This window comes from Pogoniulus pusillus, chromosome 3 (assembly GCF_015220805.1).
Source record: "Pogoniulus pusillus isolate bPogPus1 chromosome 3, bPogPus1.pri, whole genome shotgun sequence".
Lineage (NCBI taxonomy): Eukaryota > Metazoa > Chordata > Aves > Piciformes > Lybiidae > Pogoniulus > Pogoniulus pusillus.
In genome coordinates this window covers 46,720,295-46,735,061 of record NC_087266.1, presented here as the reverse complement: position 1 = coordinate 46,735,061, position 14,767 = coordinate 46,720,295, and the positions used below count along the sequence as shown (strand labels likewise).

The following is a 14,767-nucleotide window of genomic DNA, read 5'->3' as shown; positions in this document are numbered from 1 at the left end:
GACTGAGACAAAAAAGGCATTCTGTAACTGTGCCTTCTTTATATCCTCCAGGGCACCCACCTCATTCAGCAGAGGGCCAAAATGCCCCTAGTGTTAGTTTGTCCTGCAATGTATTTGAAGAAGGCTTTTCTGTTGTCTTTGATCTCCCTTTCAAGGTTGAATTCCAAGGAGGCCTTAGCTTTCCTGGTTGTGTCCCTACATCCTCTGACAAGAGTTTTATACTCTTCCCAAATGGCCAACTCCTCCTCTGCCTGCCTTTTTTTGCACTGGTATAAGACTGGCCTGTAAAGGATTAGTGACATCTGGATTGAGGACTTCTTTAATACCATACTTTTCTGTAGGGAGTAGAAATGAACCAACCTAGAGCAAAAGACCCAGGTCATCCATCCCACCCAAGCATCTGGGGCTTTCTGATCTGTTAGTAGCCCAGAGTCAGAGATAGTCTTTTGATCGTGTAGTATGTGCAGCTTTCTTCTGTAGAAAGTCATCACATCTCTTCTACTCCTCAGGACTTCAGTGCCTCTCTCCAGCAGATGCAGCTCTTTCAGGAGTCGTGCTCTTATTTGCTGTGTCCCCAGCATGACACTCAGTTGCCCTTTGGTGGACTTTGGTGAACAGTGAGTCCAGGTAGCTTTTGGAGCAATCCACTTGCCCACACCTTTGCTTTTGCTTTCTAAAGAATCCAAGGTCCATAACAGAATGACACAAATTCCACTTCTGTCACACCTTATGGCCAGGATGTGGCTGAGATATACATCCATGTGCAAAACCTGCCATGTATGGCTCTTCACAACCATCAGCTCAGTGTCAGAAGTTTGCCTGGGAGAATTGATAGTTCCTTTGAGAGAATTGTTATTTGCCATCCTCTGGTTTATGCAGTAAGTTCTCCTAAAAGTTTTCCAAAAGCAGTGCTAGTCCCAAGGGCTATCTGCAGAGTCATAGAATCATAGAATCAACCAGGTTGGAAGAGACCTCCAAGATCATCCAGTCCAACCTAGCAGACAGCCCTAGCCACTCAACTAGATCATGGCACTAAGTGCCTCATCCAGGCTTTTCTTGAACACCTCCAGGGATGGTGACTCCACCACCTCCCTGGGCAGCCCATTCCAATGCCAATCACTCTCTCTGCCAACAACTTCCTCCTAACATCCAGCCTAGACCTCCCCCAGCACAACTTGAGACTGTGTCCCCTTGTTCTGTTGCTGGTTGCCTGGGAGAAGAGACCAACCCCCACCTGGCTACAACCTCCCTTCAGGTAGTTGTAGACAGCAATGAGGTCCCCCCTGAGCCTCCTCTCCTCTAGGCTAAACAACCCCAGCTCCCTCAGCCTCTCCTCATAGGCTTTGTCATGGGGTTGGTCAAGCCCATGTAGGAATTCCATGTCTTTCCATCATCTACTGATGGATTAAAGTGTTGCTTGCAGGGTAAAGCTCCAAGCTGGCAGTGGTGAAATCATCACACAGAATGGCTGTGTTAATGCTGAGCAGCTCTGGAGCTGTCACCATCACATCAGGCCTCCATGGTCTCAGATACCTGCCACAATTTGTGAATAATGAATAGGGCCAGGTCTCTAATGATCTCCAGGTGTGATTTAACCTGGATTAAGTATTCCACCTACTGCATTTGGTTCTTGCAAGGTCATTTTGCTCTAGTAAGTGCTGGTTTGCACATGCTCAGCTGTCTTCTTGGTCTTTTAATGCAGTAAGTGACAGATGGTAGCACAATACTCCTTTTATGATGAAACCTGCTGAAGGAGACTGTTTAGGGCTTCAGAAGATATAATTTACCAAATAAAAGATCATCTTCAGGAAAGAAAGGAAATACTCTAATGTAATATATGTTAAATAATTTTCCTGAGGCATCTGGTGATCAGTAGCTTTTCTGATGCCAGAGGAGACCTGTTTGTTTCCAATTAGTTATTACCTCCTTCACCTTTGTACTCTTAAAAGCCTTGTTTTTTGTGGGCTGGCATAAGTAGTGCCTCAAATTATCTGCATGAGGGTTTGTAGTAGAGGCTTCACAGGTAGCAGATTCCTATCTGCAATGTGGAGTCAGATAGTTAAGGTTTTCACTTACACCATAATTAGCCTGGTTTCTGGGTGAATTACACACTCATTTTCTAGACACAGTTATGCCCATTTGTCTCAAACCACTCTTAATTCCTAGCAGCATTACTGTTGAATCTTTTATGTGACCATTCACACCCTGCTTTTTCTCATGGCCTGCACAAGCTTACTGTGACAGCTGAATGCACCAGGGCTGTCTAGTTTATCGTGCTCTGCGAGCTGGGTAGTTTGGGATGGCAGAAACCTCTTCTTTTCAAACATCCAAGAACCTGCAGCCTTCTTCTAAAGCCAGCTAAGTAGCTGTCTTTGCCACTCTTAGTTTCCTCAGGCTTCTGAATAACCAGTTTTTTTACTCTTTTATCCTCTGTACTAACACACAGTTAAGGCAGACTTGATGTGACTTCCTTTAGCATCCATTTACACTGTCCTATAAATCACACAAAATGTTCTGTACAGACTCAAATCTAGTCATTAAATGAGAACCCATCTGTTCGTTGTTCCCAATGGGAATATAGTTTCTTTCTCTGCCTCACTGCTTGACAAAAGTTTTAATCCCATCTGAAACAGCTAGTGTGTTGTGTTTGGAGCCTGTTACATCAAATAGACATCTCTGTGCTCTCTCCTTCCCCTCTCAGGAATTGCTGGGTTTAGACTTCTTTTCTAGCTCTGATGGATTAAGAAATTGCCTCTTAACCTATACAAGCTCTGGTGGCATGTGTTTCTCTGCTCTTCTGCTGCACTATCATGAAATACCTCATCCAGTTCTGCTACTTTGATCTGCACCCCCCCTGTCATTACTGCCTTTATGGAGAAATTAATGTGAAGACTTCCCTTATTTCTGTATGAAACTCTGCCTGAGTTTTCTTTCACGGTTCTTGGATGTCATGGCCAGCAGCAGATCAGTGTTTGCACTAGCTTTTATCCCTATCAAGAGAGAAATCAGCAGCACTGGGCAACTTAGAGCATAGTCCTGCTGCTATAATGTGTGCTGTGTGTTACACTAAAAGTGTTAGTGTCAGGGTGATGTAGCTGCCAGAGTGCTCAGCCACACCATTATTTTAAGACTCCCTGCCACCTGCAGGTGTCTAAAGCTATGTTTTATGTTTCCCTTTGCAGCCAATGAGAAATACAAAATAGATATCTCTAAGGTCTGGGTTGTTTCAATCTAAAGGAGATAATTAAAACAGATGACTGAAAAATCACTTCTACTGGCTAAAAATGCAGCAAAGGCTTAGATGTACCCAACAAAGCAACACGTGGGTGTCTGTCCATGAGCTGTGTCTCAGTTGGCCACTCCTGCTGCAACAAACCACAGGTGACTCAATGTGTCTCCACTCTTTCATCGTGGGCTAAGGCCTGTCAGAGCCCCTTGTTGCTGGGGACTAAGGTTACACATATGGCACTCAAATGCACATACAACTTTCTGACTCTTTTTACCAGTCTCACAAAGGGTGAAGCATTTCTTCATCTAGACACATTTGACATATTTTGGAGTTTGGGCCATTTTGGTTTTTTAGCATGGATTATTAACACGTGCAGAAATGCCCTAGAGCAACACAAACTCAGTGCCTCTTTCATTGCCAAAATTGTTTGCCTAGAGTAGAGGAGCAAGTCACCACCCTAAACCCATGTTCTAAATGGGCTACATCATTGCACCAAATAGTGCAAACCTGCTTGCATTTAAAGCTACCTAGTACCATGCAACCTCCAGCTGCTTATTTGACTCTCTCAATCAGAACAAGAACACCATTATTGCACAGTCCCACCTCACATCACCATAGCTCCATCCCATGCTCTTTGCCTCCATGGAGCTGCCGAGCAGTTCACAAATCAGATGCAGCAGTGGGTCACTGCCTCACCAAGATATAGAATCATATAGAATCAACCAGGTTGGAAGAGACCTCCAAGATGATCCAGTCCAACCTAGCACCCAGCCCTAGCCACTCAACCAGACCATGGCACTAAGTGCCTCATCCAGGCTTTGCTTGAACACCTCCAGGGATGGTGACTCCACCACCTCCCTGGGCAGATGTGCTTGCTCAAACTGCTTAGTGATGGCCAGGCATGTTTGACCATCCTGCTGCAAATATTGGGTAGAAACTGGGCTGCCCTATGAAGAATGCACATTTTTTCATTTATTGTCATTAACTTGTAGATCTGTTAAGGTCATCCAGTCCAACCTAGCACCCAGCCCTAGCCAGTCAACCAGACCATGGCACTAAGTGCCTCATCCAGGCTTTGCTTCAACACCTCCAGGGGTGGTGACTCCACCATGAGTTACTGCATACCAGTTGCTCCATGGATACAGCCTATGTATAGGCTTGATCATTGTGCAGCACATGCTGAGGACTTACATGCACTTGCACACCTCTAAAATGGAGATCTGTTTACTTCCCATATACCCAGGAGAAGAGTAATCTGTCACACAACTACCAGGGTACTTCTAATGAAGCATCTAATGTGGTAGTTTGGCTGAGATTTGGATGGTTCAGGCCACCTGGTCTTGACATGTTTGCTCTTTCAGTCCTCAAAACAAGGTAGCTTTATGCAGCCCACCTATTGGGAATGGTCCCCAAAACACACTGACCTCCAAAACATCACTGGAAATTGTATGGGACAAGTGCCAATACCATACCAGGAACTGGCTAAAGAGCCTAACAGGATTGATGACTGTCTTCTAGCAGCTAAAACCATTGCTAGTGACTGCTGAATTTACTCCTCTAGCTGTAGCTCAATGCTTCCTTTTCTGTTCCCTAGAGGTGGTCTTTGTTTACTGCTTTAATAGCTAGCAAATGTGAGCTTTCTGACCATTCCCACATTTTATGGCACATCTTCCAAGCTATTATAATGAAGAAGCACTAGCAACAAAGTTACTCCTTGTCCCACAAGCAAAATTTCTCATCTCCACACTAATTTCCACAAAGATGCTTCCAAAACAAAATTGCCTTTCAATATTCTGCAAACAGATCAATTATTCATTATTGTCCTGTCTTTAGATGTAAACTAATGTTCTTTTTTTGTGGAACTGAAAGGTTGAATTGAAGTAAATGGGATCTAAATGACCACCTGTTTGTTTTGTTTCCCCAAACCTATAGGAAATCAATGTATTGACAGTTGCATTGGTCAACCAGGACAGAGAGAAAAATTCAGAGAAACGAAGCCCGGGTCTAAAGTCAGAGAAGGAGGCACTACTAATAGGTAAGGTTGCCATGGGCTATGATGCCACAGGCATCAGAAGAGATGGGGAGATGCTTGATGCAAGCAAGTTCAATCTGTTTATTGCATTCCAAATGTGTGTTTTTATGCCTTTCAAACTGTATTGAACTGCAATTGGTTACATGTACTGGTGTTAGAAATGACATACTAATTGGCATAGACATTCACCCTATTCTCTCAGCAACACATGCATTGTGTCTAAGTAATCTAAGTCAGCAGAGAGAGGTGAAAACCACAGGCTCCAGCCTTACATTTGTTTATATTTTTTACACCATTCTCTAAGGTCATTCCAACCTTCTGTTTTATCTTAACTCAGTACTTCTGAGCTCCTGCACTCTCGCCTGTCCATGCCTTATGGTCCAGTGTACAATAGTCAGACAATTCTATAGAATCACTACATTACACTGGCTGAGGCACTTAGTGCCATGGTCTGATTGAGTGGCTAGGGCTGGGTGCTAGGTTGGCCTGGATGATCTTGGAGGTCTCTTCCAACCTGGTTGATTCTATGATTCTATGATTCAGTATCACTATTCCCAACATAAGATAAACCCAAAGAATATTCCTGAGGACAAAATGCCTTTTAACAATTTTTTTTTTTATTGCATCTATGTTATATGCATCTTTGTGCTAATAGAAATGAACACTTTGTTTGTTTGTTCATTTGCTTGTTTTTCATCCATGTTCATAAGGGGTTTTAGTAAAGGAAATCCTAAAACACAAGCAATTGTTTTGGTTTGATATCATAGAATCAACCAGGTTGGAAGACACATCTAAGATCATCCAGACCAACCTAGCACCCAGCCCTGTCCAATCAACCAGACCATGGCACTAAGTGCCTCATCCAGGCTTTTCTTGAACACCTCCAGGGACAGTGCCTCCACCACCTCCCTGGGCAGCCCATTCCAATGCCAATCACTCTCTCTGACAACAACTTCCTCCTAACATCCAGCCTAGACTTCCCCTGGCACAACTTGAGACTGTGTCCCCTTGTTCTCTTGCTGGTTGCCTGGCAGAAGAGACCAACCCCCACCTGGCTACAACCTCCCTTCAGGTAGTTGCAGACAGCAATGAAGTCCCCCCTGAGCCTCCTCTTCTCCAGGCTAAACACCCCCAGCTCCCTCAGCCTTCCTCACATGCCCTGTTTATATCCATGCATGTATTGCCTTTGGTTTCAGCAGGGCAGGTTTTCGTGGAGCTAAAAGTCCATGGTCCAAAGTGCTCCCTGTGGCATGGTTTCCAGTCACAGAAATGCTGACCTGAAAGACCAGACTGAATTCTTTGGCTGGCTTGTTTCACAAAGTCAGCAATATCGCAGTAGGTGACAGTTCCAAAACTACCTTAACTTGTTTAAATGCATCTCATTTGCATCTGCTAAGCACCAGGAAGGTTGCTGCTTTATTACTGGGGCACAGATTCACAATGTTCAGACCAGAAAGGTCAGTTAAAAGTGAAGGATGTATTTAAATGTTTAAAAGTTTAAACTTCTTGGGAGTGGTGAGATGTGGAACATAGGGATGGACAGGAATGTCTAAATTGATTTCTTTTTGATTGCTAGAATAAAATTTGCAACTTTCACAGTATCACAGTATCAACAAGGTTGGAAGAGACCTCATAGATCATCAAGTCCAACCCTTTACCACAGAGCTCAAGGCTAGACCATGGCACCAAGTGCCACGTCCAGTCCTGCCTTGAACAGCTCCAGGGACGGCGACTCCACCACCTCCCCGGGCAGCCCATTCCAGTGTCCAATGACTCTCTCAGTGAAGAACTTTCTCCTCACCTCCAGCCTAAATCTCCCCTGGCGCAGCCTGAGGCTGTGTCCTCTTGTTCTGGTGCTGGCCACCTGAGAGTTGTAATGGGTGGCATTTGGTCTGTTCAAATGTGATGTGAGAAGGACATCAAATCACTGACTTTTTTTTCTAGGTAATTCATTATTTGAATGTAACAAGTTGTGGCAGTGTCCCAAAGTGTTTTCCATCCATCTGTCCGGTGGCACACTCAGATAAACAGTGTAATCTTAGTCTGGATTTTGCTGTTCATAACACCCCCACCACAGGCTCATTGTTAAGAGTTGAAAGGCAAAAGATTGCTCAAGATGGATTTCACGTTATCTCTTCCTCTGAGACCAGTTCTGTTGTGTCGAGGGAAAAAAAGAACTTTGCCTCCATCCATTCACTAAATTTGTCTGCATTTCACAAAATTCATTTAAAAATCATCAAAAAGTTAACCTGGGACTCCAGTCAGTAACTACAAAATATTTTCAAGTGCCATTTTAGATACATTATGTGTAAAGACCCAGCATCCTGACCCTCCCGAATCAAAGATCCTGGGGAACACACACAACAGACACAGTGCCACTGGTAAAATGTGATTTGGATGCAAATTGGATTTCCACTCAACTCATCCAAGCGTAATGGTTTTGACTTTTGCTTCAACAGCTCTTATGTGTGTGCTTATGGTCATGCACAGCACAAAGAAGGCAACTGCTGCAAGGACTGGCCATAGGAGAACATTAAATATACACTCTTCCCTTTGCTGATTCAGAAGTCTGTAAGCACTGTTGGGAAAATGAAGGAGGAAAAAGCATTCTCTTTGCAAAGCCAGTCTATGATTTTTAACCATGGCCAGTATTTGGGGGGAAAACGAAATCCAAGATTACCCTAATTCATTTAGCACCAAGAAAACAGCATGGCCTGCAGTACACAAGATACAGTGACCCATTTTTGTCATTTGTAAGCATTTTTAATCCTGGTGTTTATGCTTTAAATATGAGGAACTCCCCTCAGGGCGGTTCAGCTAAGAAACTCATCCAAACAGAGTTGAAAACATTTGCACTGATTCTTTCAGTTCAGCTCTCCCCAAACTGTGAGTAGCACACATGCCATTTTGCTGCCTGTTCCCTGCCTGCTTAGAAAGGGAGGAATTAGTGCTTTTAATAGCACTTCCCATCCTCCAAATGTTGGTTTCTCTGGTCATCATTGTTATGCACTCACTTGACTTTCACTGCAGGGGAAAAACAAGTCTCTTGACTTAGATCTTGACTTTTCCTAAGCCACTTTTATTTCTATACCTATAAATAACAATGAAGATAGAGAGAAGTGTCTTTCTCTTAACAGAGAGTAAATAAGTGAATGTGGCATAAAGGATTTGTGTTTTCTTCAGCAGCAGTCGAGGGTAATATGGATTAAACACATTTCATAACCAGCATCAACATAATTACTAGCAAAATTTGAAGGAGTGAGGTTTCAGACACAATTATATGAAACATTTTCACAACAGAGCAGCCAGTGAAGGGAAGGGGAAAAAAAAAAAGCAATAATTTTACCATTACAATATCCACGATTTTCTATTGGTAAATCAAGCATAAAATTGGTAGTTGAAATGCTTCCAGCAGGTCTTTGTTTAGAAATTCCTTTATACATCAGTATATTATCTTGGTCACTTACTTGCTAACTGCTGTCATTCCTGAAGGTGAGCTATTGTGTTTACCATGTTATTATGACTGCATTAAAAATGTGCCATTTTGTTATGTTTATTGGGGTGTGTAAGAGAAATAAGAATAATAATTCATGCTGAAAAAAACCAAACCCTGCAAGAACAGACTGTTCAGAATCACTTTGCTCATTCCAATGATATATTTATCTGAGGTAATTTCAATGCTTTGTGTACATTTGGGTTTTTTTTTCAATCCAGGTATCATATCCACATTTCTTCACGTCCACCCTTTTGGAGCCAACATAGAATATCTTTGGTCTTATATGCAGCAGCTGGACTCCAGGGTAAAGAAATTTAATCAAAATCTGTTTTTCTCTATAGAAATATTGTATTATTCTTTACTGCAGGTTAAACTCTTGGTGCGTTTCCATTAGAAAGATAATGGGATATGGGGCTTGGGGGTTTGCAGTCTATTCATTTGCAAATGACAGCACACGTGCTTGTCGAGGTCTTTGCTTCACACTGGTTAGCTGCTCTTTGTGGCAAAGAAGAGCAGAGCTTTAAATGGCAAGGACTAGCAGCTGATAAAAACTACAGACCAGATCTACTTCAAAGTTACCTGAACCCATCAGATACAAGACATAAACCCATCCATACTTAAGACTTCTCAGTTCCCTGTAGGTACTCCAAGAGTTGATAGGTAGTTTATGCAAATCCTAAACTGCTCTCAAATTAAAAGGCCTACTCAGGTTTTTTTATGTGACTACTACAGGGTTAGACATACTCATTTTTTCTGCTGAGGAAAGGACTAGTGTAGGCTTTGGATGAGGCTTCTGGTCAATAGAGCAGGTCTCACCAACACCAAACAGAGACTGGCACTATCCATCTTAACTATAAATAATTTCGGGGGCTTGAAAAGTTACTTCTTAGTGCTCCTCAACTTTTACTACAGTTATGTAGAAGAGATGGCAAAGACTTTAGTCTTTGGTAGCAGCATCTCACCTCTACCTCCAAGTGAGCTTTGAGGTTCCTTCCAACCTAAAGGATTCTGTGATTCTATTGCTATAGGGGTAGGTTGGACTGGATGATCTTGGAGGTCTCTTCCAACCTGGTTGATTCTATGATTCTATGATGTTATGATATGTGATCCTGGAGTGCAGCTGAGGAGCGAGAGAGCAGAGCAAGAGGCAGGTGTAGCCATGGCCATAAAATTGTGCTGAGTTTTAGGAGATGATTCCTTGTCTAAAAGTTGTCTGTCATGGATGACACTGAACACAAACTTCCATGAGCACGACTGGACCACGAAGCACACCCTTTGTCTCCACGTGAAGGGCACCATAATGGGGCTGACCCCATTGCTAAATTCAGGGGTGTGTCAAAAAGTGAAGCACATAACACACTCCAGTGTGCAAAGCAGTTCTAATGCATCACTTTGTACAGTCTGTGGCCAATCCATACCTGTAGGATAAGATTTTTTGTCTTACTTTTAAATATCCGCTGTAGGATGAGATTAAAACAAGCCTCAAAAGGACCCATTCCTCTCCAGTGAATATTAAGCAAGTCAAGGGTGAGAAGCTCAGCTGTGAAATAGCCACCTTTGATTAGGTGAATGCTACTAGAAGTGCTAATCCATGGCTCTGCAGCATGCTAGGCTGCATATGTTACTTAGCAGACATAAGGGTCACCCCGTGGTGAGCCACAGCTCTGATCCACATCTGCCAGTACTTCATCTCGACATGATGCTTTCCCAGATCTTCCTGCAGCTCAGAGTAAGGATATAGCTATGCTGTGCACCTGGACTCAAAATGTTAGTGGGACTCCTTGTGCGATGGTCATTAGACACAACTCCTTTGGACCTGCTGCTGTTTTGTTCCTGAATACTCCCTCCAGCTATGCTACTCCCAGCCCAAGATCACCTTCAGGCTGCTTTGATGGGCTGCTTGATGCCTCTTGAGAATCACTCCTCTGTTTCTATGAAAAAGTATGTAGGTAAAAGCAGAGGAGATCCTGAGCTAGAAGCCCACTGGAATAAGACAGGTTGCATGGATGAGTGAGAAAGGATGATGAAGTTCTTAGACACTGTCTTCAGGCTGTGGCAGCTCAGATTTGCTAGTTCTTTACAGTCCACTGGTACTCACAATGAACAGGGAGTGAGGGATGAAGGTGACAGAATTAAGAAAGTAGTAAGTTTCTTTTTTTTTATTAAAAAATCCCTATCTTATCAGACCTGATGCATCCAGAGCCTCACAGCCTCTTCTGCTTCCCTGCTCCTTGCCTCAGCCACATCTAACCTTCCTTCATCTTGTTCCCAATTTCTGCAGCACTCAGCATGCCAAATTTTCTCAATCATCTTTAGAGTCTGACCAAGTTTCAACTGTTTTTTGCCCTGGTTGACCTGTCCAGCTCTACGTCTCTTTGAGTAACAACAGCAACAATTTAAAACACCAGCTCCTTGGGCTCCAGCCCTGCTGCTAACTGCTTCTGCCCACTTTGCTTTTCAACTCTCTCCCTTTTCAATGCTGCAGTCCCTTCTTATGCACGCCTGTGGGCTCTGTCCTTGAATTTCTGCTCACGTGAGTGATGTGTTGGCTTCTGTGAAGCTGCCAGAATCAAACCCTTAACTTGCAAACAAAGCCTTCATGGAAACAGCATTGTGTCCATCTCTCCAAGGTGCAAAGGAACCAGCCCCTGCTGCAGCACCTACTGGACCTGCCTGCTGCATAATAAACACCAGCTGCAAAATTTGACCTCTCTGGTTTATTTTGGAAGTAACTGCTTGTAGTAACAAATTACTTTTTAATAGCACAATCCAGAGATGCAATCTCAGAGATGAATTTCAATTACTTTCCATGGTTAGCCTGTCATTCCTCACCTGAACAGGATTGATAAGGTCAATAGACCAAGGCAGGCTGAGGGCACAGTATAGAGCTCAGATACATTGCCCAAAGGTAACCAGCTATCCGTTACCAACATGAGAGTATGTACGAGATGGACCTGGTTACTCTGGAGTGTTAGACTGCCCCAAACACTTTTCAATGCCTCCTTTAACAAATCATTGAATCATTTAATCTTTTTGCTGCACTACAGTCTTGAGGAAAATAGAGGTGATAGAAATTTTCTCACCTTCCTAGGGTGGAATGAGGTACAATTAGCATGGCTCATGCTTGTATACTGTTTTAAAAAGAATAAACTTTCATTGTGGGAAGTTCCTACTAATAAGGATGACCAGAAAGATCATCACTGGCAGGCAGAGAAGCCTGTCAAACCATGGAGACAGCTGTGGAAAAGGGACAGCACCCATATATTTATTTACTGCTCCTTTCATGACCATCACTTTAGAAGAAATAGCAGTAGTATAAATTCCCTGTGACTGTTCATTTATTGACCTCCCTACTGAAAAGTGTTTTCTGCAATGAGAGCATCTTTCCCATTAGCAAGGTCAATGTTTGAAAACTATGAAAGCATCATTAACAATGCTCAGTTGGGAACTTCACTGCTTAGCTATCTGGGGCTGCTGAACTGGGCCAAACTGGGAGAAGACAGCTCTGTGGATAGCCAGCCCTAAGTAACAAAATGAGCTGATTAAAGTCTCTGTGTTAGGTTTCTTTGCAGTAGAAAATTTGATGGAGCTGGAAGGAGGATTTAAGAGCTTATGGAATGAGAAGGAAGAATAAGGTCTCATTTGATTCCCTGTCACAAGACTACCCACAACTGTAATTCTTAGATGGACATCATAACACAGTGTGTGCCAGCAGCCTCAAAACCATAACTGTAATTCTTTTAAAGTGGGATGCCACTTACAAAAGCTGAGAATCTGCTCTTGCTTTGGAGTCTGGAAATTCATGTCAGGATAAGAGTAAAAAGAAACGTGATGGTTGGTTGTTTTCATCTTGCCTGGATTTCCACACCCCCCCCCCCATCCCCATCCTACTACCACCCCTGTTGTTTCTATTCTCTGTATCTCCTCTTTCCAATCTACAGGACAGCTTTCTCATTTTGCTTTTCTTTCTTTCTCAGATCTCTGCAAATGAGATAGAAATGCTTTTGCTGAGACTGCCACGCATGTTTAAACAAGAATTTACTGGTGTAGGAGCAACACTGGAAAAGAGGTGGAAGTTTTGTGCCTTTGAAGGAATTAAAACTATCTAACTGTGACTAGTAATGAAGCTATGCAGAAAAAGAATTCCTAGAGCATGGCAGGGTTATAAAGTGTTAAAAGTAAGAAATTTGGGGTTGGGCACATAGTAGTATGTTTTCCAAGTTATCCAAGCCTAATTTTAGTTACATTTGTGACGTTCTCTTGTGAGTGGAAATGTAGTTGTGCACCAGTTCCTGAAAAATAAAAGTTTTTTAACGAAGTTTCCAAACGTGACAGATCTGTTTCCTATGAAAACTGAAGAAAGGCACCACAGTCACAAGGATTTCAAAGTACTACATGTCCTACATCTAAGAAAAGCTCTCTGAGCAAGCAGTTAAGGAGAAGGATTGCCCCGGTTATGGTCGCTAAGCTACAGCGATGTGTACGTAATAGGTAGTGGAACTCATTAAGTTTCGTTAGGGGAAGTCCTTTCTGTTCAGTAAGAAAAAGGAGTCGTTTTTTTTTTGCAGTGAGGAGAAGCATACCAAAAGAAAACTTGAAGATGTGTCTGGAATTATTGTATTTTGTAAATTTAAGTTATATGCTGTACCAGGGATTTTTTGCCTTATTGAAAGAGGCCTGAAAAATGTGATTGGAGTCCTCAAGAATGCTTTATCGAGAATATTATTTTTCTAATGTAACTATTCTCCATTACAAGTTCTTTTAACATGGATTGCATATCAATTTTCATAAACATGTAAATAAAGGAGGAAAACAGTGTTACTGTATTGTATTTGGTATGTAACATTCAGGTTTATGCATCAAAATAAATATTCAGTTGCATTACTGTTACAAATTTTATAGCAGATATATTAATTTTTATCAATAAATATGGCTTCTACCATATTGTGTGTCTGCAAGTTTTTCTTCTGGTGGTTGAGGAGAGGCTGAGGGAGCTGGGGTTGTGCAGACTGGAGAAGAGAAGGCTCAGGGGGGGACCTCATTGCTGTCTACAACTACCTGAAGGGAGGCTGTAGCCAGGTGGGGGTTGGTCACTTCTCTCAGGCAACCAGCAACAGAACAAGGGGACACAGTCTCAAGTTGTGCTGGGGGAAGTCTAGGCTGGATGTTAGGAGGAAGTTGTTGGCAGAGAGAGTGATTGGCATTGGAATGGGCTGCCCAGGGAGGTGGTGGAGTCACCATCCCTGGAGGTGTTCAAGCAAAGCCTGGATGAAGCACTTAGTGCCATGGTCTGGTTGAGTGGCTAGGGCTGGGTGCTAGGTTGGCCTGGATGATCTTGGAAGTCTCTTCCAGCCTATGATTCTATGTTCCAGCTACCTAAACTCTTAATTACAGATTGGTTAAATTAATTAGACAACACCAGGGAGGATTAAAACAATTTAAAACATGTTAAGAGCTGTAATGTAAGAGAGGGATGTGCTTCTACAGTGTGTGGTGCCTGATTATCTCACCCAGACCTTGCCAAATAAAACCATCTGCTTAGGGCCACTGTGAGCATACTTGTTTAGTCAGAGAGGTTAAGTCTGTGCTGCCCTTCTCTTGAAAGGAAATGGATTAAAATTTACACCCAAACCAGAAGATGGAGGTGCATTGGGTGCATTGGACTCCCTCCCTGATCGTCTGGGGGAAAAAAAAAAAAGGAGGGGATTTTGCCAGTAAAAAAGTAAAATCTACTTACAGAGGAAGTAGTAGCATGGACCTTTGTTTACCTGAACAGATTTTATTTGGGGCATTTTTCTTTTTCCCAGACAAGCAGCCAGGTTAAAAAAGAGTCACCTTTGCTTTATTTTTGGTGTGATGCATGCAATTGGTTGCTCCTTCTAACTTAGAGCTAAGTTCTAGGCCCTCTCAATTCAAGAGAGATGTTGAGGTGCTGGAGCATGTCCAGAGAAGGGCAACAAAGCTGGTGAGGGGCCTGGAACACAAAGCCTATGAGGAGAGGCTGAGGGAG

At 42.8% G+C, this 14,767-nt stretch overlaps 1 protein-coding gene across 12 annotated transcripts in view; it reads left to right on the top strand.

Annotated features, from left to right (window-relative positions):
* The window catches only part of ENOX1 (ecto-NOX disulfide-thiol exchanger 1), a 453,062-nt gene extending 439,361 nt beyond the window's left edge, over positions 1 to 13,701 (top strand). For 10 of the 12 annotated variants that reach the window (XM_064174875.1, XM_064174900.1, XM_064174824.1 and 7 more), the window contains 3 exons: positions 5,162 to 5,264; positions 8,976 to 9,061; positions 12,735 to 13,701. In XM_064174875.1, coding sequence (XP_064030945.1) covers positions 5,162 to 5,264; positions 8,976 to 9,061; positions 12,735 to 12,866 — 321 coding nt within the window. In that variant the 3' untranslated portion in view covers positions 12,867 to 13,701. Of the gene's footprint in view, positions 1 to 5,161; positions 5,265 to 8,975; positions 9,062 to 12,734 lie in introns of those variants that run through there. The other 2 variants (XR_010308903.1, XM_064174908.1) reach the window with 2 other exon arrangements.
* Positions 13,702 to 14,767: the final 1,066 nt, after the last annotated feature.